Source organism: Mus musculus, chromosome 15 (genome assembly GCF_000001635.26).
Source record: "Mus musculus strain C57BL/6J chromosome 15, GRCm38.p6 C57BL/6J".
NCBI lineage: Eukaryota > Metazoa > Chordata > Mammalia > Rodentia > Muridae > Mus > Mus musculus.
Window position 1 is genome coordinate 79,141,303 of NC_000081.6, and position 23,767 is coordinate 79,165,069.

General features: G+C 54.3%; 2 protein-coding genes across 2 annotated transcripts, besides 11 other annotated features; one reads left to right on the top strand and one right to left on the bottom strand.

The window, feature by feature from the left end:
* Positions 1 to 22: 22 nt before the first annotated feature.
* On the top strand, positions 23 to 10,472 carry Polr2f (polymerase (RNA) II (DNA directed) polypeptide F). Its single transcript, NM_027231.2, has 5 exons — positions 23 to 132; positions 3,292 to 3,361; positions 4,751 to 4,881; positions 10,034 to 10,105; positions 10,287 to 10,472. The coding sequence occupies exons 1-5, from the start codon at positions 113 to 115 to the stop codon at positions 10,375 to 10,377; spliced, it is 384 nt and encodes a 127-aa protein (NP_081507.1). The 5' UTR covers positions 23 to 112; the 3' UTR covers positions 10,378 to 10,472.
* Positions 11,302 to 11,883: an enhancer, noted in NCBI's record as "D6 fragment". NCBI's record gives its function as "enhancer in otic vesicle, trimgeminal, facial and acoustic ganglia" and the evidence as "EXISTENCE:transgenic organism evidence [ECO:0001131][PMID:17897962]".
* Positions 11,464 to 11,580: a protein binding site, noted in NCBI's record as "D6-1". NCBI's record gives the evidence for it as "EXISTENCE:protein binding evidence [ECO:0000024][PMID:17897962]".
* Positions 11,464 to 11,580: a protein binding site, noted in NCBI's record as "D6-1". NCBI's record gives the evidence for it as "EXISTENCE:protein binding evidence [ECO:0000024][PMID:17897962]".
* Positions 11,464 to 11,580: a protein binding site, noted in NCBI's record as "D6-1". NCBI's record gives the evidence for it as "EXISTENCE:protein binding evidence [ECO:0000024][PMID:17897962]".
* Positions 11,464 to 11,580: a protein binding site, noted in NCBI's record as "D6-1". NCBI's record gives the evidence for it as "EXISTENCE:protein binding evidence [ECO:0000024][PMID:17897962]".
* Positions 11,581 to 11,692: a protein binding site, noted in NCBI's record as "D6-2". NCBI's record gives the evidence for it as "EXISTENCE:protein binding evidence [ECO:0000024][PMID:17897962]".
* Positions 11,581 to 11,692: a protein binding site, noted in NCBI's record as "D6-2". NCBI's record gives the evidence for it as "EXISTENCE:protein binding evidence [ECO:0000024][PMID:17897962]".
* Positions 11,581 to 11,692: a protein binding site, noted in NCBI's record as "D6-2". NCBI's record gives the evidence for it as "EXISTENCE:protein binding evidence [ECO:0000024][PMID:17897962]".
* Positions 11,581 to 11,692: a protein binding site, noted in NCBI's record as "D6-2". NCBI's record gives the evidence for it as "EXISTENCE:protein binding evidence [ECO:0000024][PMID:17897962]".
* Sox10 (SRY (sex determining region Y)-box 10) lies at positions 13,611 to 23,188 on the bottom strand. Its single transcript, NM_011437.1, has 4 exons — positions 22,980 to 23,188; positions 21,987 to 22,492; positions 17,833 to 18,101; positions 13,611 to 15,339 (listed from the first exon to the last, which is right to left on the bottom strand). The coding sequence occupies exons 2-4, from the start codon at positions 22,412 to 22,414 to the stop codon at positions 14,636 to 14,638; spliced, it is 1,401 nt and encodes a 466-aa protein (NP_035567.1). The 5' UTR covers positions 22,415 to 22,492; positions 22,980 to 23,188; the 3' UTR covers positions 13,611 to 14,635.
* Positions 23,045 to 23,703: an enhancer, noted in NCBI's record as "Sox10-MCS1C fragment used in the reporter constructs". NCBI's record gives its function as "activates a minimal E1b or c-Fos promoter in transiently transfected melanocytes and Schwann cells, and in neural crest populations of transgenic zebrafish, including cranial, sympathetic and lateral line ganglia, enteric nervous system, CNS oligodendrocytes, and early migrating melanoblasts" and the evidence as "EXISTENCE:reporter gene assay evidence [ECO:0000049][PMID:18773071]".
* Positions 23,045 to 23,767: part of a biological region, named in NCBI's record as "MCS1C/MCS2 enhancer region 5' of Sox10", that runs on past the window's edge.

Consider the following 23,767-nt stretch of genomic DNA (forward strand, 5'->3'; position numbering starts at 1 on the left):
GCTTCCCGGAAGTAACTGCGCCTGGGTCACGGCGCAAGCGCAAACTACGCGTGGTGCGGCGAGGGGCAAAGGCGCGCGTTCTCTGCTCTGCGCCCCGGGCGGAGAAGGCATCATGTCAGACAACGAGGACAAGTGAGCACGGGCCACGGAAGGAGGGAGGTCGTGGTGCGAGCAGGGCTCTTGGAGCACAGGCTAGCCCAGCTGCTGGGTTGGTGGGGCGAAGTCTTCAGAACTTCCTACCTCGCGGAGCAATGGGGACAGTGGTCAGAGAGTTCAGTCCGTGTGGCCCCTGTCCTCTGAGCGCTCTCTTTCTGGAAGGGAATGCCAGAGGTGTGTAGCTTGTGTAGTCGTGGAAGTAGGAAGGAAAAAGCAACCCAGAGAATGGCCTGGAAGGCTGGGAGCAGACGCGGGCTTGGGCTAGGTGTGATAGTAGCAGAGGTGGCAGAAGTGGGGATAGACTCTAGAGAGCATGAAGTTTAGTGTTGTTTGAGGCAAGGCCTCACTCTGAAACCCAGGCTGCCCGGGAATTCACTATATAGCTAAGGCTGGCTTTGAATTCGACACAGTCCTCTGCTTCAGCTTCCCAAGTGTTGATATATCTGGCATGAACCACCAGACCCAGCTGGATTATGGACATTTTTTTTTTTTTTTTCCGAGACAGGGTTTCTCTGTATAGCCCAGGCTGTCCTGGAACTCACTTTTGTAGATCAGGCTGAACTCAGGAATTCACCCACCTCTGCCTCCCCAAGTGCTGGGATTAAAGGCGTGCGCCACCACCACCCGGCTGGACATATTTTTATTTTATTTATTTGGAGACCAAATATAACCTTATATCAGGTGGTTCGAACATAGAGATTCATCTACCTCTGCTTTCCAGGTGATTTTTGTTCTTTTTTTTTTTTTTTTTTCCTGAGACAGAGTCTTTCAACATAGTCCTAGCTGTGTCTGGAAGTCACTGTGTAGATTTGGCTGTCCTCAAACTTACAGAGATCTGCCTGCTTTCACCTCCTGAGCACTGGATTACAGGCGTGCGCCACCATGCCTGGATCCTGATATATTTTAAAGATAGAACCTAAAGGATTTCTTGATACGCTGTATATGTTAATCAAGAGAGAAGATGAACTATGGTAGTCCTGATAGATCAGTCAGAATTCAGAGTCTGGGCGTGGTGGTTCACACCTGTAATCCTAGCACTTGGGAGGCTACTGCAGGGGAATTGTCCTGAACTAGATGTCAACATAGTGAGTCTCAGGCCAGCCTGAGTTACATACTGTGCAGTAAGATTGACTTCAAAACAAGCATACAAAATACAGTCAAAAATGCAATGAAAGCAGAGATGACGGCGTTGACCAGGGCAGTGATTGCCACCAGAGAAGAGATGGTGAGTGAGTGACTTGGGGGGAAGAGAACCCAGAAAAGCATCCCCTCCCCCAGAGTGGGAGGCAGGAGGGAGGAGCCAGGTATGCTGGCTGTCCAGGGGAAGGGTTCAGCATTGTAAAGATCCTTAGTGAAGCTGGGGGTGGTGCAAGCCTTTGATTCCAGCACTCAGGGCAGAGACTTGGGGGGGGGGGGGGGAATCTCTCAGTTCCAGGCCAGCCTTGTCTGCAGAGTGAGTTCCAGGCCAGCCTTGTCTGCAGAGTGAGTTCCAGGACAGCCAGGCAGCACAAAGAGACACTTTTCTTTTTTTTTTTTTTTTTTTTTTTAAAGATTTATTTATTTATTACATGTAAGTACACTGTAGCTGTCTTCAGACACACCAGAAGAGGGCGTCAGATTTCGTTACAGATGGTTGTGAGCCACCATGTGGTTGCTGGGATTTGAACTCTGGACCTTTGGAAGAACAGTCGGGTGCTCTTACCCACTGAGCCATCTCACCAGCCCCTTTTTTTTTTAAAGATTTATTTATTTACTATATGTAAGTACACTGTAGTTGTCTTCAGATACACCAGAAGAGGGCACCAGATCTCATTACGGGTGGTTGTGAGCCACCATGTGGTTGCTGGGATTTGAACTTCAGACCTTCGGAAGAGCAGTCGGGTGCCCTTACCCACTGAGCCATCTCACCAGCCCAAAGAGACACTTTTCAATGGGGAGGTTGTGGGGTGCGATGATCAGTGAGCACAGGAAGGATGGCTGTGGAGCTTGAGGGTGTGGCGAAAGCCTTACTGAGGTGAGGCTCTGACTCGGGAAGTGAAGAATTGGAGACAGCGAGTTTGGGCAGCTCCCTCAGACATTGTGCACCACGGGAGGCTGATGAGATGGAGGAGGGGCTAAAGGTGAAAGTTTTGCTGCCCGAGCCTAACAACCTAGGTTTGATCCCTAGAGCCCCTGGTAGAAGGAGAGAACAGAAAAGGGAGTCTTGGTGGTGTATGTGGGCCTGTACGCGAGCACGCATCATGTGCACGTTAGCAATAAATAAGCATGTTTTTAGAAGCCTGGTGACCTTAGGCTATGAAAATGGCAATGTCACCTTGGTCTTATGTAGTTTTGTTTGTTTGTTTGTTTGTTTGTTTTCTCCACCATAAGGGAATATGGAATTAAGCTGTAGCAGGAGGGGAAAGAATAATGGTGTGTTGTTTGTTTGTTTTTAAGAGGGGGAGGTGATGCTGGTAGTGTGCTGGTGCTGTGAGTGCCAGCGGCTTCATGCATGCTGTCTACACACCCTACTTTTGAGTTACAGCTCCAGCCCTGAAGTACACTTCACTTGTTTTTGTTCTTGAGACAAAATCTCACTATGTAGCCCAGGCTGGGCTCAAACTCCTAGTTCTCTCACTTCCCATTTCCAAATGCTAGGAGTACAGGAGTGTGCTACCACCCTGGCACGTTTATATTTCTCTCCTTATGTCCTTATGAGAGGCTGAAACTGTCTTCATGACGAGGGGGATGGCGCAGAGGTTAACCACACTTGGCTGGTTTCCCAGGGAGTAAAACCAGGCAGACAACTCCGGCTTCGGGGGCTCCCACACCCTCTTCTGGCTTCCAGGCGCACTTGTATGTGTGTACATTTACATACACAAACACACAGATAAAATAAACCTTAAACACACAGTCCCCGGACCAGAACAGTCCATGTGTACATGTAACTGGCGTGGTTCACAGAGAAGGAAACCACAGTGAAGGTGTCCTAGCAAACTGTGGGGACACATGGCACATGATTGGAGGCACAGAGTGACCCTCCAGAGTTTGGTTCCCTTGTTGAGATTTGCCGGCCCCTTGTCCGACACTGCTGAGACATGGGCTGTATCTCTGGTTCTGGCCGGTGATGCTCTAACCACCAGTTTCTTCTGGCAGTTTCGACGGCGACGACTTTGATGACGTTGAGGAGGACGAAGGACTTGACGACTTGGAAAATGCTGAGGAGGTCAGTAGCCAGCCTCGGCCTCTGCCCTGCAGCCCGGACAAGGGACGGGCAGCGTTCACCAAGGGCTTTCCCTGTTCACTTTCCAGGAATGCAATTCCATGGATCTGCTCCGGGCCTTTGTCTGAGTGCCACCTCAACTAGGTCTTGGGATAATCGTGTCGTCTTATGTATGGTTTGGTGGTGGTGGATCTTAGTATAGAGCCTGGAACTTACTATTTAAGCCAGACTGGCTTGTAGCTCACGAGAAATCAGCCTTCCTCTGCCACCTGAGTGCTAGGATTAAAGGCACAGGTAGAAGTAACTTTGGTCCGTTTTATTCACTACTGTATCCTAAATACGGTTCAGCATGTAGTAAGCACACAGCAAACAATTACTTTTTTTTTTTTATGTATTTTTATGCATGTGCACGTGTGCTGTATGCAGGCGCACTTACCTGTGCAATGCATGTGGAGGTCAGAGGTCATCCTCTCTCCTTCTCCATCTTATTTTTCAAGACAGGGTCTCTCTAAACTTGAGGCTCAGTGCTTCAATTAGGCTGTCAGCCAGCAAGCCCCAGAAACCCTTCTGACTCTACCACTAGTTCTGTGGCTATGCCTGTAGCACACTGCTACAGACCCAGACTTCTACATGGAGGCTAAGACCCAAATTTAGGTTCTCCAGTTTAGGTAGCAAGCAGGTTACTCTATGAGGCAAACCCTAACCCTTAAGTCTTGGTTTTAGAATCATGTAAACGGATCATGAGCTGCGCAGTTCTCTGGCAGCCGCCATTGCTATCAGAAACTCTTTGCTTTGTGTCAGATCACCATTATTCCTGTGTGCGTTTGTGCATGCGTGCTGCAGGGGATGAAACCCATGGTCTCGTGTGTTCTCTCTCTCTCTCTCTCTCTCTCTCTCTCTCTCTCTCTCTCTCTCTCTCTCTCTCTCTCTCTCTCTCTCGCCTAAATAGAGCAGAGGACAGCAGGTTCTTGCTCAGTATGTGTTTGACTCTCATTTACCATGACTGTTCTAGTCACCTGACCCAGTGACTCATTTGCCATATGAAAGAGCAGGTGTTTGTCCTGAGCTTCCGGTTCAGGGTGTGCTCACCACTTACAGGGCCAGCTGTTTGGGCAAGGCGGCTGGCTCTAGAGTTCTGAACACCGTCATCTTTACTGCTAGCTTGGAGGTTTTGGTCAGGTTGGCTGACTCTTGAAGCCCCTGGATTGGGGACCACAATCCTTACCTTACAAGGTTGCATGCGGTTAAGGATTGCGTGGTGTCAGTGAGTGGTTGCACGGTCCATGACATCCAGAAAGGGTTGAGGGTGGTGGGAAGTCTCTGTGTCATCATCGTCCTACCTGATCCAAAACTTGCCCTGAGATTTCCCCTCTTTGTTTGCTTGCTATCCAGGAGGGCCAGGAAAATGTCGAGATTCTCCCATCTGGTGAGCGACCACAGGCCAACCAGAAGCGGATCACCACTCCTTACATGACCAAGTATGAGCGGGCCCGGGTGCTGGGCACCCGGGCTCTTCAGATCGCGTAAGTGCTGCCCTTTGGCCGTCGTGTCTGTCAGTTCACCACAGTGAGCCCAAGCTGCTGGTCCTGCCCAGCCCTGGTGTGTCAGGACTTGTGCAGTGCTTTAGGGCACCTGTGGGAAAATGTAAGAAGTGACATGAGAAGTGACAGTAAGAACCCTGGTCAGCCGGGCGTGGTGGCGCACGCCTTTAATCCCAGCACTCGGGAGGCAGGGGCAGGCGGGTTTCTGAGTTCAAGGCCAGCCTGGTCTACAAAGTGAGTTTTAGGACAGCCAGGGCTATACAGAGAAACCGTGTCTCGAAAAACAAAAAACAAACAACAACAAAACAAACAAACAAAAAAGACACAGGAGGATCATGGGTTCACGGGCCTACCTGGACTACCGAGTGAGTTCTAGGCTAGTCTGGGCAACTAGCAAGACGCTGCCCCAAGATAAAGAATGAAAAGAGGTCTGGGGTGGAGCCCAGTACATGTGATTACCTGAGTTCAGAGAATTCCTGTCAGTTGGTCAAACAAAATAAGAGTGAATTCAGGCAAGGCTGCAACAGCTCCTTCTAGCTTACGCTGATGGGAGGGAGGCTGGCCAGCCCAGCCCAGTAAGCAGGCCCCTCACTTGGGAAAGTCTGGAGCAACGGTGGCTCTGGGCGCTAGGAAACTGAAGAGCATGTTGTTTTTCTAAATTTGGATGGCCGGCCAGTGAGCTCAGCCCATCCAGAGGAGGCAGGGTGTTAGTGGAACTCTAGTGGGAGACCCAAGCCTAAGGGAAACTGTTGGTATGGGGCGCGTGGGTGCTGCAGGATGGACTAGGGAGAAGGAAAAACACAGCAACAGCAGAACATTCTCCCATGGGGCTGGGGAGGCCTGCATAGGGCTGTGAGCATCCCTACCACGGGTTCATACAGCCCTGGGTAAAGTTGACTGCAGTGTCTGCCTCGGTAAAGGGTCTTATGTACAGTCAAGGTTGACCTCAGCCATCCTCAGCTATAGACCTTTCTTCAGCCTGGCTGCACTCTTGGCTCCTTGAGTAAAGCCACCTTCAGGGGGATATGTGGTCCTAGTGGCCTAAGGATAGTCTCTGTTATGGCACTCATTGGCTACATGTGGCCATTAAATCAGCCCTGTGAGGCAGTGCACACCTTTAACCCCAGCACTCAGGAACCAGAGGTGTGTTGATCTCTGTGACTCCAAGGCCAACCTGGTCTACATAAGGAGTTCCAGGAGAGCCTTGACTACACAGTGAGGCACCATCTCAAAAACAATAACAGTAAACCCCAAACAACCACCACTACAACAAAAAACACCTACCCAAACAAAGGAAAAGAAAGCACGCACACATACATACACACACACACCAATACTAGAGATACCTCAGATGCTCAGGGGCCTGTCTGTGGCTCCCAGTTAGCACGGGGACATCACAGGTACAAGACATTTCCAGTTTGCTGAGTGTTCTGGGACACATGTTCCTTTAGCTAAGATTGCCCTGTAGCAGGAAGCCTTCATTGTGCAAATCTAGCAGTGCTCACCACTGCACCTGTCGAGGATGCAGAGGTGATGAAGACATCACCTCTAGCTCCCCAGGGAGCTTCTGATGTAAAGGCAGTGTGGGCAGTGCCCTGCAAAGGATACAGAAAAGCAGGCGCCTCGCGGAGGGGCTAGAGCTAGGAGGCAGATGCAGGGCAGTGGTTTTGCACGTGTCCCTGGTGCTGAAAGCTATGGGTGGGTACAGCCTAAAGGCAAGCTTGCAGCACAAAGAAGGCAAAAATGTTACTAAAGGGGACCAGCAAGATGGCTGAGCTGGTCGAGATGCCTCATTTACAGGAACCCGCGTGGTGGAAGCAGAGAACTGATTTCTTCATGCTATAGCATGCATGTGCTCACACATGTACAGACCTGAACACACAGAGTAGAGTCTGATGAAGTGGTTCATAGAGGGCTCGATGCTCTTTGGGGGCTCAGCACCCTCTTCTGGCCTCTGTGGGCATCCACACACATGTGGCAAAAGCTGCATAAACACAAACGCATATAAGTGAAAATAAAAACATTTCAAACTCTTCACACACTAAATAAATATATATTTTGTTTTGTTTTAAAGTATGTCCTGACCTTGTAGGGCAACCGAGTCACGGCCACCTGTAACTTTGGCTCCAGAGGGATCTGACACTTCTAGCCTCCATAGGCGCCTTCACTCCTGCACAAACCCTAACACAGACACATGAATACAAATAATTTTTTTAATATGATAAATAAAATAAACTTAGTAAAAGATGTCAGCAAACCTACAGGGACAGGTTCAAGTTGGCACACATCTGATAAGCCAGCATGGGACACTCACAGGAAGGGAGGCGTCCTGACAACCCCGACCTAAGCCAATGGAAGGGTCATATTCTGTGGGAGGAAGAGGGCTCCAGCTTAAGCCAGGCTCTAGTGGTCCTTCCCCTGAGAGGTCCCCTGCCCTCTGTCCAAGCACAGCCAGGCTGGATCCTGTACACCGAGGACTGGGCTGTGCCTTCGCTTAGCTGCTGAATGAAACACCAGCTTGGAGCTCTTTTGGTTGAGTCCAGTCTGGCTCGCTAGCACCACCTGCTGGCTGATGTCACTCACCTCTTCCTAACTGGGTGGGTGACAGGTTTATTTGTAGTGACTGCAGCACAGGACAGCCACTTCAAAGCCTGCACTTGCATGTCCACTGGGGCACTGATGGACGATGCCCTTCAGTTACTCCCATTATGTGTAGAGCGCGGACACAGGCAGATCAGGGCAGTGGGTACTCGGGTATAGCCGTGTGGATGGCAGACTAAACCCAGGACCTTACATGCTCTACTGCTTGAGCTACTCCTCAAGTTTTGGGGACATTTCATGATTCAGGAAAGACATTTGGTTTCTGCCCTTGGGAAAATTTCAGGCCTTTAGGATTAGCAGAGACCAGAATATTTAGTCATAAACTAATAAGTGTCAGTCTCAGGGTGGCTGGTCCCCAAAGTCACCCAGCACCTCTGAAGTTACAGTTCTCAGACCCCTTCGTGAGATGAAGGATTCTGTCTCATGGCTCTGGATCAGCAATTAAGAGCACTCAGTGTGCTTGCCAGGTTTGGTTCCTGCCATGAACACGGTGGCTTATAGCCCCCTTCCCTCTGGTACCAGTGTATCCAGTGTCCTCCAAAGGCATGGACCTCCATGTAAGCAAAACACCCACACACATAAGATAAAATATATTCAAACCCTTTCAAAAAAAATCTGTCCTGATGGTGTGGAGACGGCATCGGGCCTGGATTTCAGATGCTTGTTAGTCAGTCTGAGTCTGTTGGTGTGAGCCCGCCCAGGGTTATTGGAGGCGTCTGTCTGTGTGCAGGAAGTGAGCCTGGAGTGATGTGTCCTTGTTGCTGTTGGAGCTTTTGCTTGGAGCAAGCATTGGCTGGGGTCTGGACCCTCTTAGTGCACCATGTGTGGTCCTGGAGCACTGGACGCTCATGGGCTGCTGTGGATGGTGGTGCAGTCAGTGGCTTTGGTGCCCAGAAAGGCATATGTAACTCACCAGGGGCACAGCGGATGGAGATTCCCAAAGTGGCGACATCTGAGCCTCTCTCACGCTTGTAGCGACAGAGGGAGCACTGCGAGGACGGAGAGTAGAAGTGAAAGGACTCTGTACTGAGCCTGCTGTCTGCGCCGTGACAGGTCCCGAGGCCAGGCTTCTGGCTCAGCCCATCTGGCTCAGTCCTGGAGCTTGGAAGGTTCTAGAGCATGGCACCTCACCTGTGGGTCCTCAAGCTGCATCATAACATGGCAGGGTGTCATTTGGTGGGACTGAGCAACCCCGCTGGCTTGGGTTTCTCTTCCTTTAATAAACCCCCTTAGGGCATCATGGTGGTCACACCCTCATGGCTTTCCAAGGGCTCCTCCTCCAGTACCGTCATCATCTTAATTTGGGGGACACTTAAGAACCATGATACGGTTGGTTAGTTGTGGTGGCGCACACCAGTAGGATGTGCTGAAGGAGGCAGAGGGATCACGAGTTCAATGCCAGCCTGGGCTACACATTTGGGCTGGAGAGATGGCTCTGCCCTGGCCGCTCTTCCAGGTCCTGAGTTCCATTCCCAGCAACCACGTGGTAGCTCACATCCATCTGTAATGGAGTCCAATGCCCTCTTCTGGTGTGTCTGAAGATAGCTACAGTATACTCATATACATTAAATAATTTTTTTTAATTATTATTTTTTTTAATGTTTTTTTTTTTTTTTTTTTTGCTTGTTTGTTTGTTTGTTTGTTTGGTTTTTGGTTTTTGGTTTTTCGAGACAGGGTTTCTCTGTATGGTCTTGGCTGTCCTGGAACTCACTTTGTAGACCAGGCTGGCCTCGAACTCAGAAATCCGCCTGTCTCTGCCTCCCAAGTGCTGGGATTAAAGGCGTGCGCCACCACGCCCGGTATTATTATTTTTTTTGTTTGTTTTTTTCGAGACAGAGTTTCTCTGTGTAGCCCTGGCTGTCCTAGAACTTGTTCTGTAGACCAGGCTGGCCTTGAACTCAGAAATCCGCCTACCTCTGCCTCCCAAGTGCTGGGATTAAAGCCGTGTGCCACTACGCCCGACTTTTTTTTTTTATTTTTAAAGCCATAATACAGTGGAGGCATGGAAGTTTGTTGTGGCTGGAATGAAGGTGCCAGGCTGGAAGAGTGTGGCCCTGCTGGGGATGTTGCTGTGAATGCCTTTGCTGTTGGAGCATTACCCAGATGACTTCAGTATGTTACGTGAGACACATCCTAGCATAGTGGTTAGGTACAGATCTCGGCTCTGCCACTCTGCCTACGTGACCTTGGGCAGGACACTTACCTCTCTGTACCTCAGGTTCCTCAGTAGTAAAATGGAAGTCAGAGTAGGCCTCCCTCGCTGAAGCGGAGGATCACGGCAGAGGGACTAGCGTGCAGGGAGCAGTGAGGCAGGGGTCTCTTAGGCTAGGGGATGTGGAGAGAATTCAGGGACTTGTGCTTGGAGGCACATTTTAAATCCAGTCTGCGAGCCTTCCCCTGCGGTGGTGACTCCCTGAGCACCACTGCCGCCATGCCTGCCTGTCCAGGTGCCCTTGCGAGATGAGGAGCGGGACACCAGATCCACCTTCCATGGGCCTTGTCTGCTGACTCCAACCTCTCTGTGTCCCTGCAGGATGTGTGCCCCGGTGATGGTGGAGCTGGAGGGGGAGACAGACCCTTTGCTCATCGCCATGAAGGAACTCAAGTAAGGTCCTCCTCCAGAGCCCAGCAGGCCTCTCTTGGACCTCTGTAGACCTCTGGCTCATTCATGGTCAGCCCCTGGGAACCGAGGGAGGGTGTTGATGTGACCCGTGCTGCTGCCACCTGTCCTCTGCCGGGAGCCAGGGCACCAGCCCTCAACGTCGTGTGACTTCTCTCCACTACAGGGCGCGGAAGATCCCCATCATCATTCGCCGGTACCTGCCAGACGGCAGCTATGAGGACTGGGGCGTGGACGAGCTTATCATCAGCGACTGAGCCGGGCGCGCTCGGCCTGCACCAGCTCTGCTGGGCACCCTCTCTGTGCCCGTTTTATATGTGTAAATAATAAACCTCACCCTTTCCACCCCCTCTCCCCGTTACCTGCGTGCTGCCACCTGCCCTGCTGTAGGACTGGGCATACATCAAGGTGGCCCTGTGACTGTTAGCTCTTTCTAAGGCACCAGGGCCCTTAGCCCCGTGGGTAACACCCCCACCCCCCACCCCACCCCCGTCCCTCCATCCATCTCCCCATGCACCAGAGCAAAAGCTGCTGCAGGGGAGACACCTCAGCTGCCTTCTCAGCAGACAGATGAGTCTTTGTGCCCAGGGAGCTGGTTGCTACGGAAACCCCCAATTTCCTTTCCAGTGGGGACTGGCTGCAGGGGCTTCTCCCTTCTCAGGAGTATCACAGAGCAGGTTTCATCAAGCCAGCCATTGTTCCTAGGGACCTGCCTAGAGCTCTTATCGAGGACTCGGATCCCCTTTCAGGAGCGGTGCTTTAGCAGGAAGCGTGGGGGTGCAGTGATCCCCTACTGTCCCCAGGCAGAGCCCCGTTGGGCAAGTCAGCAACGGGAGCAAGGACCAAGTACCTTTCCAGCCCTGTCCCCACTCTGTCCCAGGCCAGTGCCACAAAGTGCCCCCATGGCCCGCTTCTCTGGTCTGCCATCTTGTGCCATCTCCTCTCCTGCCTCAGCAGGCCCTCTTGTGCGTCCTGCCTCCCACCCTAGGAAGCCCCTTTTATATCCTGAGGTAGAGAGCTGTGTAGAGCCAGGGATGGTAAGGCACGTCTATGTTTCCAGTACTGAGGAGGTGGAGGCAGGAGGTTTGCACAGTGAAGTGAGTTCAAGGTCAGCCTGGGCTACATGAGGCCTTGTCTAAGTTTTTTGTTTTTTTTTTTTTAAGAAAAGAAGGCAGCCATGGGCACTGGCATAGTTGGAAGAATGGCTTTTGAGTGGCCCAGCCTGACCTGGCCCACGGCAGCTCTCAGGAGTCATGGCGTGTCACATGGGATTGGGCACCCTGGTTAGGGTGGGAGGAAGAGTGGCCGCTGTGGTAGGAGGGGTGTTTACTGCTCTGGATAAGGGTTAATTCTGGGGGTCGGAGACTTCGCACCCCTGCCACCCTCCTCCAAGCCTTTGGAATCCTTTAATCAAGCTGGGTGCTGAAATTTCAGCCCTGAAATGCCGCCTTTGTGCTGGCATCCAGGCAGCCTCCCCAGAGTGCAGGGTCACTCTCTCGGCCCCATTTCTCTAAATGGTCCCTTTGTTCCCTGCTGGGCCGCTCAGTATCAGATGTGATTAAGGGGAGATGGGGCTTGGGTAGTAGGAGGGGGAGTTAACCCTTAGGGGATGGGTGTAAGGAGATGGGAGAAGTGGGTGCTCTTCCTCTGGCCTTCCTCTGAATTCTGCTGTTCTTGGGCAGCCCCTCGTTGCTCTGGCAGGCCTGGGGTTGTCCCCTGTGGAATATGCTGTCACCTCCCATCTCCTAAGGCTTACGGTCATCTTGTCAGTCATTTAAAAACACCTGACACCAGAGTGTCTGCTGTGCCGGAGCACATCCAAACCTGTGTTCCAGGGATGCACACAACCTGCTAACACTGGCTTCCGTTTTTGTCATCCCCCATGGCCATTTCCCTACAGCCTACACCAGTGGTGGTGACATGGGCACTCTAATGAGGTAGCAGGCCTCTCTTATGGGGCCCCACCATCTTGCCTGCTGTGTCTCCAGTTCCTCCTTGGAGCAGGAGATCCATAGACTGGAAATGGTAGAGAGGCAGTAAGAGTCAGCGTGTGAGGCTGCTTTATATCCGACAGTGCTGGTAGCATAGATAGAAACCTGCAGCCAGGAGCGGCTCTCAGGAGTCGCCAGTGTCAAATCAAATAATTAAAAGATGGTTTTTATGGTATCTGGTCTGGTAGGTCAAGGGAATACCTCTACCTCTGCCCTTGGATTTACCAGGGAATTGTACTCTCCTGACACCTGTGACGGGGAAGGACACAGTCCACGTGTGAGGAAGAGAGCTGATGTAGAGGGGCGTTCGGGGTAGTGGCTCCCCTTTCACTTATTAGTGACTTCAGTGAAGGTACTCAGATGCGTAGGTGGATCTACCTGGACCTAGCTCAGGGAAGGCTAGGCCCCAAGATTTAGCAGAGGTAGAGCAGTGGGCAGATTCAACAGATAATCTATTCAAGGTAAATAAAACACAGAAGCAGCTTCTCTATGGTCCGTGTGGTCCGATGCTCTTTTAGATACCGTTGAGAAGAGCAAGGGCTTCGGATACCAACCTTCAAGGCAGCCGGCAGCTGGGGCAGGTGGTCAGAAGGGCTTACCAGTTGCAGTTCCCATTGTAAAGCTGGGCTTGGCTCCTGGTACCCATCCTCCCTTGGGCTGATGGGGATGGAGGGATGGCGTGGCACCTGGAGCAGCTCAGGGGACGAGCTGTCAGCACCAGCTTCCCAGGGCTATTCCGTCAGAGCCCAAAAGGATGGATACCCCTGGCTAAGGGAACAAGCAGGAACACACTAGGAGCTTTGCCACTATGGGAATGCCCAGCTGTTGGCACTTCCTGTCAGAACAACTTGGTAGAGATTTCCCCTGATCTTGGTGACATGAGCTTGGCAGTGGCATAGGTCATGGTCCCTACTGAGGACAAACTGAGGGAGCTCAATGGATGGAGTTTGATGGCTTAGACTGAAACAGTCTGCTGGCTCAGCTAGATGCTGGCATAGGCGATCTCTCTCTCGATCTCTCTCCCTCTGTGTGTGTGTGTGTGTGACACGTTTGTCTGTGTTGGGGAAGGTGATGGATGGAGGTGTGTAGCCACAGAAGGTCTATTCACACCCATAAGTTCTATGGACCCAGGCCTGACTTCTCACCTGGGAGACAAGGGGGACTAGTCCACTGCTCCTTTTTGAAAAGCTGTCCCCTGAGTGTCTCACAGACTCCCCTCTGTCACACGACAGAGTGGCTACAGTGAGCCGAGCAGAAGGTTGGCGCTAGAGCTGGACCTGAGAGAGGTGGGTAGCCCCTCATGGGTGGCTTTCTTCTGAGGCTTAGATCCTGGACATAGGTCCACCCACCCATCAGGAGGCTGCCTGACTCACTCCACTGTCCACAGGTCCTTAGGGGGAAAGCGCCTAAGGAATCTCACTTTTGCACTGTGCTGGCTGCTTGTGGGGAACCTTCGAGGAAGCACAGGTAAGGGGTAAGAGACCAAGAGACAGGCCAGGTCAGGCCACCAAGCAGGCAACCAGAAGCATTGATTTTATTACTTGGAGTGCTTAATGCAAGTTAATCGGGGCTGGAGTAGCTAGAGGGATAGGAACATGGCGACTATGGAGATAAATAAAGGGGCAGCGATGTGTTACATGTGGACTGGGCTGCAGACAGGAGATGGGGAGACAGAGCTACGTACTTTATTAAGGTATCGCTGGAGCAAAGGGTGCAAGGCAAAGGTAGACTGTACATGGCAGGGGTTTAGTGTCCAGCCTGCTGCCAGCAACCCAGGGGCTAGGGCCGTGCCATGCTAACTCTGAGCCTGGGGGCTTGAGGCTGACAGAAGGCGAGAAGAAGGCTAGGTGGATTGCCTCTGACTCTTTCCTGGAGCCCCTGGCTCCTCACCTGGGGTGGGATGGGAAGAACATGGGGACTCTCCTCAGTTAGGCAAGGGATGAGGTTATTGACACGGAACTGGATCTGGGGACCTCGACCAGTTCCCACATTCAGGTGAAGAGGGGGCGGAGAAAGGATCAGAGTGTCCCACCCTGCTCTTTACAAAGCTGTTCAAAGCTGTCCTCAGTGCGTCCTTAGTGACAGGACAGAACCAGCTCCAGGCTTTGAGGCAGGTCCCTGGGCAGCTTAGCTCTTAGGCAATGACACAGTAGCACACGGGCCCCTTGCTCTCCAAGGAGATAACAGGAGCAGTGAGGCCTCCTACCCTAACCCTTCCTGCCTCCCTGAAGGACTGAGCAGGACTCTCAGGTCCTGGGATAGAGGGTCATTTCTGGGGAAGGGTGGCCCCTCACCCTCAGTCTGGGAGAGCCACCAAACTTCCTTTGCCAGCTCAGTCAGGGCTTGGCCTCCAGAGCCGGGGTGGGTGGAGGTCATCAGGGCAGGAGCTGGCAGAAGCCTTCCTGCTGCTGTCAGCCTCTGCAGCCTCCTCCACTGCCAAGCCTGAGGCTGATGAGGAGCAGGGCACACAGGCTGGGGGAAGGGGCCCCAAGGCCCTGTGGGCACTGGTGGTGACAGGGCCCCTCTAAGGTCGGGATAGAGTCGTATATACTGGCTGCTCCCAGTGTGTGGGACTGTGGGATTGGGGCCCTGAGGGGCTGGGGTCAGAGATGGCAGTGTAGAGGGGCCGCTGGGAGGGCCCCATGTAAGAAAAGGCTGAATAGAGGCCAGAGGCCTGGCCTGCATGGCCATAATAGGGTCCTGAGGGCTGATGGTCAGAATAGTCAAACTGGGGTCGTGAGATGGAGGGGAAGGCGGAGCCGTAGTGGGGCAGACTGAGGGAAGTGTAGGCGATCTGGGAAGTGGACGGCTGGTCGGTGTAGTGTGGGGGTCCCTGGGGGCCTGTGGTCTCTGTCTTCACCTGGGCTTTGGCATCCACACCAGGGGGCGAGACCGTGGGCAGAGCCACACCTGGTGGCTTGGAGATCCAGGCAGAGTGTCCACTGGCCACAGCCAGGGCACTGCCCAGCCCGTAGCCAGCTGCCGAGTAGCTACCCACATGGCCTGGGTGCCCGTTGGGTGGCAGGTATTGGTCCAGCTCAGTCACATCAAAGGTTTCCATGTTGGACATTACCTCGTGGCTGATCTCCCCGATGTCCACGTTGCCGAAGTCGATGTGGGGCTTCCCGCCCTCCCCCAAGGAGCGCCCATCCCTTTTGGGGTCTGCCTTGCCGGACTGCAGCTCTGTCTTTGGGGTGGTTGGAGGGGTTGGGGGGCCATGGCTCTGGCCTGGGTAGGAGAGAGGGGGGCAAGAGTGAGCATGTTAGAGGCAAGTGGGCCCTAGAAGATGGTCTAGGCAATAGGACCTCTGAGGTCGGTTTCCTGTCATACTACTTAACGTGCTGAGCCATGGTCCTGTGCCCCACCTGCTCTTCAGAATCCCCTTGACATCTGTTGGTGACTCTCCCTGCCTAGCCCTGCCTGTCCTGTCCACTTTGGACTGTTAATCTCTTACCATGTCCAAACAGCCCTGTGCCCTCCCTCTTCAGTGCAACCTCAAGCCTGCCGAATCCCTGCCCTGCCAGCCCTTGCTCAAGGGGGCACTTAGACTACTGCCCCCATTCCTTTGCCTGTTAACTTTCTCATCCACACAGCTCAGCAAATGCACAGGGCACTGCTAATTGTCAGGCAGTGTGCTAGATGCTGGAGATAACTGGAAATAAATTCGGATCCTGGCTCTAAAAGCCTTGCAGCCATGGAGAGACAAGAGGCCCACCAGGCTCTAGAGCAGAAGTGCTACGTGGGGTAACATGCAAAGGACTGGAAACTAGAGACAGAAGCCACCCACTATCCCATGAATTGGTGGTGGTGGTGGGGAGCCTCAATAGGTGCATCTGGATGTCGCAGAGGCTGTGAAGAAGGGATTAGGGATTATGTGCGAGGAAGGTGGTTAGACGGAGCATCCATCACAGAGACCCAAATCCACGGCCCTGCGAGGCTAGCAGATGCTGGAGACCTCTGCCACCACACCAAGGCAGTGTCCAGTCCTTCCCTACCAAGCACTCAGGGACCTTCCTGGGCCTGGATTTTGGCTCTGCCATTTACTATGTGACCCTTAGGCAAACCCTCAACCTTCTCCTAAGCAGTTTGTTGGTAAAAAAGCAGAGATTGGACCAGGGAGCCCACACACTGCATCCTGGGGAGCCCACACTCTGCATCTTGGGGAGCCCACACACTGCATCTTGGGGAGCACACATTGCATCTTGGGGAGCCCACACACTGCATCCTGGGGAGCCCACACATTGCATCTTGGGGAGCACACACTCTGCATCTTGGGGAGCCCACACTCTGCATCTTGGGGAGCCCACACACTGCATCTTGGGGAGCCCACACTCTGCATCTTGGGGAGCCCTCCTTGATTATAATCTGGAGTGGGATGTTTCCTAAAGACACTTTTGGACAGTTAGAATTCTGCTGAGTCTCAACGAGGCTTCTCATATATGTTTCTTCCTATCTGCCCCCTCCCTGAAGACAGTAGGCTCCTATCTGCGCCTCCATATAGACAGTAGGCTCCTGAGCTAGGGACCATCTTCTCTCGGTGGACTCCTGGTGTCCGCTCCAGTTAGTGCATGATGGAAAGTAGGACTTAGCTTGTCTTCTGATGGCAGAGCCCTCTGCTTGTGAGGAACACAAACGAGGCACCCGACAAGCCAACCACAAGTCCTGGGGTCCAACCCCCTGGCCACAGACCTCTGCTGTGGAGCAAGCTCCTCTCTCTGTTTCCTTATCTGTAGGAGGATGGTGATGGTGATCAGACCTAAGCTGCTCAACACCCCTCCGCACCGTTTGGGGCTGATTAGTTGGTTGGTAGAAGGAGTCGGTACACACAAGAAAACCAACCCATGCTCAATGTCAGCTCATGTCCTTAGTGAGAAGAAAACACCAGTGGGCCATGTTTGGCCCCTCCATGGCATGTGCCAGCATCATCTTAGGGCGGGAGCTGGGAAGAGGCAGCTTCCTCTCCCACGTTTGATCCCTACCCTCTCTGTCCCTCTGTCTGTCTCTGTCCCTCTGTCTGTCTCTGCCCCTCTGTCTGTCTGTCTCTGTTTTTTGTTTTTGTTTTGCTTGTTTGTCTTTTGTTTTCCCCTCTTCAAGACAGGGTTTCCCTGCATAGCCCTGGCTAGCTTCGAACTCACTCTGTAGAGCATGCTTGCCTCAAACTCAGAGATCTGCCCACCTCCTGCCTCTGCCTCCTGCCTCTGTCCCCTGTGTGCTGGTGCTGGGATTAAAGGTGTGCACAAACACCTCCTGCCAAGCCCTCCTGGCCTTTGCTTTGCTTTGTTTCTTTGGTTGTTTGGATTTTGCTTTTGTTTCACTTTGTTTCTTTGGCTGTTGGTTTTTGCAGTTGTTTCTTTGGCTGTTGATTTTGCTTTTGCTCTGCTTTGTTGTTGCCCATCTCTCAGAAGCACCCTTTCCCTGTAACTACTCCCGTTTCCCTGGAACTACTCTGGTCTCTTCTCATCCAATGGCCACCATGGCTCTCTGAACTGGTTTTCTCTGCCCAGCACCACTGTCTCCCCCCACCCCCAACCACCATAAGCTACCAGAGTTCCCCCTCTGAGCTGTCTCTGGGTTCCATATTCCAGCTAGGGTAACTACACCCCTGGCCAACCTTTCCTAGGTCCCATCTCAGGCTAGACCACTCTCCACTGCCTGCCCCCCACCCCACACTGTGGCTCTATCCAGCAGCACACTGGGCAGAACCCAGAACCCAGCACTCACCTGAGGGGTGCTCTGGGTTCCCATCTGACATGGGGGAGCCTTCTTCTGGGTGCCGGTGGTCCAGGTGGGCACTCTTGTAGTGAGCCTGAATAGCAGCAGCCCCTCCTTGCTCGGCTTCCCCGCCTGGGCATTCTGCCTCCCCCTGGGCTGCCTTCCCGTTCTTCCGCCGCCGAGGTTGGTACTTGTAGTCCGGATGGTCCTTTTTGTGCTGCATCCGGAGCCTCTCAGCCTCCTCAATGAAGGGGCGCTTGTCACTTTCGTTCAGCAACCTGGGAGTGGAGGACACCAGAGCCAGTATGAGTGCTGGAGCAACCAGGTGAGCTTCCCTCTGAGTTAGGCTCCTGGGATGGGACTCCCAGAAGATGCCAGACCCAGGAGCCTCAGCCTAAGATGGTTGTGATCTCTGTCCCTCACCCTCAATGGCGGCAGGGCACCAGGGGCCAGCCCCTAAGCATGCAGCCAAAATGGAGCTACAAGGGTCAGGTTTCAGTTCAAGGATAGGGAAATGTTCCTATCACTGAAGCCTTCTGTAAGGAGGACTGGCTGTCTCCTTGGAGGATGCTCTCCCTGGGCAGTGGAGGTATGCAGAGAGAAGTCTCTGCTACTTAGTAGCTGTGTGCCAGACTGCGCATGCTACCTAAGTCCCAGTTTCTTCACCTACAAAATAAGGATGATAACACCTACTTCCCTGGGTGTGGAGTCACCAGAAAAATACATATCTACGAAGTGCCTGGGCCTGGGGAGGGAGAAGCCCGGAAGGAGAAAGCAGGTGCTACTCTAGTGGAGTTTGGAGGAGCTGCCCAGGGGTGGCTTCTCAACCCCAGACTAATGATTTGGTGACATTTTAGTATGATAGGAATGAGGGGTTTAGGTGTGAGTCCCCTTCACTATGGTGGGACCTGGGAGTGACAGGACAGAGGAAGCTTGAGTCTCTTCCCAGACTCTGGGACAGCCTGTGGCATGAAGAGGCCCTCATGGCAGTGCCCCTCACCCACCCAACTCCAGCCTCCAGGTCAAAGTTGGAGGGTGGGTGGCCATGAGTCTGGCCTGCCCCAGGGTAAGAAAGACAGGGTGGGGTGCCATAAAGAGGGGGTAGCACAGAAACCATAGATTTTAGACACAGGGGCCACTAGTCCACTTCGGGGGTTCCTCTTTCTCCTGAAGTCCCTCCAGCACACCCAGTTGGTGCCCTCTTCTCCTAGGCAACAGAAGACCGAGCCCCCTTTCCGGGCTGGCTATACCAGGCACTGTCTACTCAGTCGTAGCATTCCTTTGCAGCTTAGCCTCCTAGTGTGCCCTGCACCCACCTAGCATTCCCCAGAGGACCCTCTAGCTGAGCCAGACTCCTTAGGGGCAGTACACTTTCAGGACAGATGGAGACCCCAAGGCTAGGATGGTGGGTTCTGCCAGCGAGGGCTCCCACACATATGCTCCAGACGTGGCCGGTGACACCGGACACTCTCCCCTATCGTTCTCAGTGTCCCCTGCCCAGCTGGCAATGGGAAATCACCAAGAAAATGGTTAAGGAATGCGGGAGAGGACTACGCATACCAGAGCTGGAAGATCATGATGGTGAACCCCACTGTCACCTCCCAAGCTGCACTGTATCCAATCAGCCCTAACAGAAACCTTCTGGGGATGCTGGGGTGCCAGCTCCAGTCTTTGCCTCTCCATGCCAACTCTGCACAGGTCTCCTTATCCACCCCAGCCCATCCCCACAGCCATCCTCCACTCCTGTGCGAATCCTCACACTCAAGGCTCTCCTCCTCCTCTGCTGTCCCCCTCCCCCAGCTCAGTCCTCACTTGTTTTCACCTCTTGGTTTGGAATGGGTGGATGGAGAAGGGAGGCTGGTTTCCAGCCCCATGGGCAGCACCTCGTGGAACACTATTATAAGTGTCCTCCAGTCAGGTCAACAGCGTAAGATGACCGGGCAAGAGCCTGTGAGACTTGGGGCAGGCCAGGCCGGATGAGCCTCTAACAGGAGTGGCTTCAGCCTCAACCTCCTCCCAGTTTCTTGGCTCAAACTATGCTTCCTCCACCAGTTAAACAGCATCAAACATCCCACGGCTCAGCATCTAATGGTTCCTCTCCAGGTGGCATCCAAGGTCAGTGTGCCAAGAGCTCACACAACCCCCCAGGACCTGTGTTCAAGTACATTGTCCCACCCCCCTCCTGCCCCCAGCTCAGGAAGCAGGTCTCAGCCTGTTTTCCAGTTCTGTTGATCCAACCCCTGACACCCCTGATGTCCTTGGAGCCATGAGCTTGGGACAACTGTGTTTAGATCTCTGGAGCTTGGGACAACTGTGTTTAGATCCCTGGAGCTTGGGACAACTGTGTTTAGATCCCTGGAGCTTGGGACAACTGTGTTTAGATCCCTGGCCAGCCCAGGTCACATTCAAGTGTCTCCAAGGACCCCCAGGCAGAGCCCAGGTAACCAGCCTGGCTCCTTGGCATTGTTTTGCCACCTCCTGGGGCTGGATCCTCAGCCAGTAGGGCTCTGCTGCCTTCCCTGCCCCCTGCTGTCTGAGTGGTAGCTAGGGACAAGTCAGCCTGAAGGGGACTCAGGTAAGGGTTCTAAGTGAAAATGGGACAGGGGCAGTGGAAAGACTCCTTAAACTCTTGACAACAGGTGGTAGAGGGAGAGTGGTACACACCTAGAGGAACCTCAGGCAAAGGAGCTAGCTGCCATTGCTGTTCTGGAGCAGAGCCGGACTCTGGCTGTCCAGCTACTGCCTGTCAGAGTTGCGGGGTAAGGGCTGGGGGAGGGGTGCCGGACCTTCAACAAGTACATGGCCAGTGCAGACCAGGAGGCTGCTTACCGACCCCTCTGTTCTCAGGGAGCCAATTGCTCCTACCGCTTCAAGTCTGATATGGCCTTCATACAGAGCCTGCAAAGTGGAAGGAGCCAGCCCTTTTCACAGACCCCCCAAGTCTCCTCAAGTATAGAGGCCTCCACTCTCCTGTCCTCTGCTCAGCCCCACCACTCCAGAGAGTAAAGTGGGACCCAATGCAGCCACTAGGGATAATGCGGGGATAACCTGAGAAGGTTGGTGACTGGTCTCTGGCCCTGGTTCTGTCGCTGACTGACCCAAGCCATGTCTCTCTCTTGGGCCTTTCTCCTGTACAGTCCAGTGGGGAATCAGGTGACCTCAGCAAGCCTAGCATCTGCTGGAGCCCTTGTTCCTTTTGGGCTTGGCCCAGGGTGCCTGCGGTGAGTCAGGGAGCCCCACGTATCTGCAACTGGGCCAGGAGAGCACGAGGGTCAAAATTAGTCCCTGGGAAAATGTTGCCATAGAGCCCCGAGGTCAGCCTAGGCAGCCTGGGGCTCCTTGGGACCATGGCAGGAAGCAGGCTTCCTCCTGGCGAGGGTGCTCAGCCCCAGTTCTTGAGCGTGGGGAAGAGGTTGCTCAACCATTGGGTGGAGCCCAGGGAGGGAAGATGGCGCTGGAGAAAGGAGTGAAGAGCTTGGTAGCTCAGGGCCACAGCTGGAGGGGAAGGCCTCTTTTTGTGTGCCCTCTCCTGGGGATAAAGAAGCTCTCAGTCTAGACACTGGAGTCAGGAAGGTTCCCCAGGGCAGCTGGAACAGGAGAGACACTGTGGGAGCGGAGATGGAAGTTCTTCACTCTGCTTTCTCTGGGTTCCTTGTTTTCCTTGCAGAGCCCTCCTCACCCTGACCCAGGCTCTCCATCTGGTTGCTTCCGTACCCCCGGCATCTACAGCTAGACCAGCTCTCTCCCAAAGTTTCCCCCACACTCCCGACCCCACAAACGGGTGGCAGCGGCACACTGTGAATGTGCGATCTAGTGGAGGTCTGGTGTGAAGCTTTCCCCCACACCCCCATGTTGCCTTCCCTGCCCACCACCCACAGAATTCCAACCACGAGGGGGCGCCTTCCCGCCCGCCGTCCCAGGGTGGGGAGGCCCAGCCTAGGCCGCTGGGGTTCTGAGTTCCAGAGTGGGCAGCCAGAGGAGCCCCCCACAGAGGCACTTTGGGTAGATGGGTGGGCGAGATCTCCAAATCTGGTCTTCCAAGAGACCAAACTTCCATAGGTTGGTCTCCCCTGAGAGAGAGGCCTGGGCGATCCTGTTCTGGGGTCCCAGGCTAGCCCTAGTGCGCGCGCACGAGGGGGGTGTTGGGCCGGGGCAGCGCTCACCTCCAGAGCTTGCCTAGTGTCTTGCTGAGCTCAGCATTGTGGAGGTGAGGGTACTGGTCGGCTAGCTTTCTGCGTGCCGCCTGTGCCCACACCATGAAGGCGTTCATGGGCCTCTTGACGTGCGGCTTGCTCTTGCTGGCACCGTTGACGCGCACGGGCATGGGCACCAGCGTCCAGTCGTAGCCGCTGAGCACCTGGCTGACCGCCTCGCGGATGCACACGGGGAACTTGTCATCGTCCGCCTCGCCGTCCTGCTGTTCCTTCTTGACCTTGCCCAGTTCACCGGGCCCCGGGCTGGCTCGCAAGCCCGAGCCACCGCCGCCGCCGTCGGGTCCCAGCGACGGCGCGCTGCCTGGGGACAGGCAGCGGGGTTCCTCCGAGCCCACAGGGCTCAGCTCCACCTCTGATAGGTCTTGTTCCTCGGCCATGTCGCTCCCGGCCGCCGCCGCTTCGGCCGCCTCCCCCGGGCCCGCCGCCGGGGTCCTCGTGAAGAGCCCAACGCCCACCTGGACGGGAAGGAGGGCGCGATGGAGAGGCGCTGGGCGCCACTCCCGGCACGCGGGTGCAGCCCCGAAGTGGCGACTCTCCCTGCCTGCGCTAAACCCACTCGGGCCTGGGCGCGTGCACATGCCAGACCCTAGGTGGGTGCGTCCCGCCTCCACGTCTTCCCACCCCCTGATCCCAACCGTCTCTAGGTGTGGGTGTTTTTTTTTTTTTTTTTTTTTCGTTTTTTTCCCCTAAACCTCCTTTTGGGTGGAGGTTTGTTGATGGAAAGGAAGAAAAACGGACCCTTTATTCGGCTCTAATCCGGGCCCCTGGAATTTCCCACCTTTTCGCTCACCTCTCTTTCCCCTCGTCTGCTCTGACAGCCTAGGGGAGCAGAATGGGGGGACGCAGGCCTGCCTGCAGGGTGTCAGACTCTCCCATCGCAAAGCAGGGGTGACCCAGACCCCCGGTTGGCACTCCGGGCCCAGGGGCGCAGTGCGCACTCACCTCCTCCGACCTCTCCTCCAGTCTGGGGCTCGTCCTGAGGAAGTGGAAAACCGTGTCCCAAGGTGTGCGGTCCAGCTCGGGGCTGGGGAGTGACGCTGATGGACTGGGAGGGAGGGGCTGGGGGGCCCTGAGCCTCAGGCCACTGCCTTGTCTGGACGGAGCCTGAATCCTCACCACCAAACACCCTGGCTGGACAGCCGAGACTGACTGAGCCGCTGCAGACGGCTGGGGAAGGAAGGAGGGGGAGGGGAGGGGGAAAGGAGGGAGGGAAGGGCAGAAGGTGGAGCCTCCAGCGCTGCCTTCATCCCCAACACCCAGGACGCCTCCACTCTGCCCAGCCCCCCCCCCCCCAACCCCAGCCCTGTGACCCGCACTGCTGCCTAGGCCCGTCTCCCTGGACTCAGCTTGGGTTTGGCATCTGGTGTGAGCATGGGGATATTTTAGGTCTGGGAAGGGAGAGATACAGGTGGCACAGTCAGAACCTGTTGCCTGGGACCCTAAACCATTGCCACAGGTGGTGGCATGGACAGTTGACAAAGGACTGGAGAGAGGTGTGAGGAGAGTGGATAACTTGAAAGGGTCGTGGCCTGTGTTGCTTCATTTGAGAAATCCCACTGAGTCCCACTGTGTGCTAGGCACCGCAGCCTGCAGTAGGTATCAGACCCTCGCCTTCTCCTGTCCTCTCCAACACAGCTGACCCAAGCCAAGCCCCCCAGGACCGCAGCTGGATAACCTTTGCCCTGTACACATACAACCCCCAGATTCAATCCGTGATCCCTTCTCTCTAA

Excerpts from the sequence above, each read along its gene's own strand:
- Polr2f (NM_027231.2), top strand. The coding sequence starts at position 113 with ATGTCAGACAACGAGGACAA. Across the intron at positions 3,362-4,750 it reads ACTTGGAAAATGCTGAGGAG|GAGGGCCAGGAAAATGTCGA; the intron begins GTCAGTAGCCAG and ends CTTGCTATCCAG. Across the intron at positions 4,882-10,033 it reads ACCCGGGCTCTTCAGATCGC|GATGTGTGCCCCGGTGATGG; the intron begins GTAAGTGCTGCC and ends GTGTCCCTGCAG.
- Sox10 (NM_011437.1), bottom strand. The coding sequence starts at position 22,414 with ATGGCCGAGGAACAAGACCTATCAGAGGTGGAGCTGAGCCCTGTGGGC. Across the intron at positions 18,102-21,986 it reads ACACTAGGCAAGCTCTGGAG|GTTGCTGAACGAAAGTGACA; the intron begins GTGAGCGCTGCC and ends CTCCACTCCCAG. Across the intron at positions 15,340-17,832 it reads GAACCCAGAGCACCCCTCAG|GCCAGAGCCATGGCCCCCCA; the intron begins GTGAGTGCTGGG and ends TCTCCTACCCAG.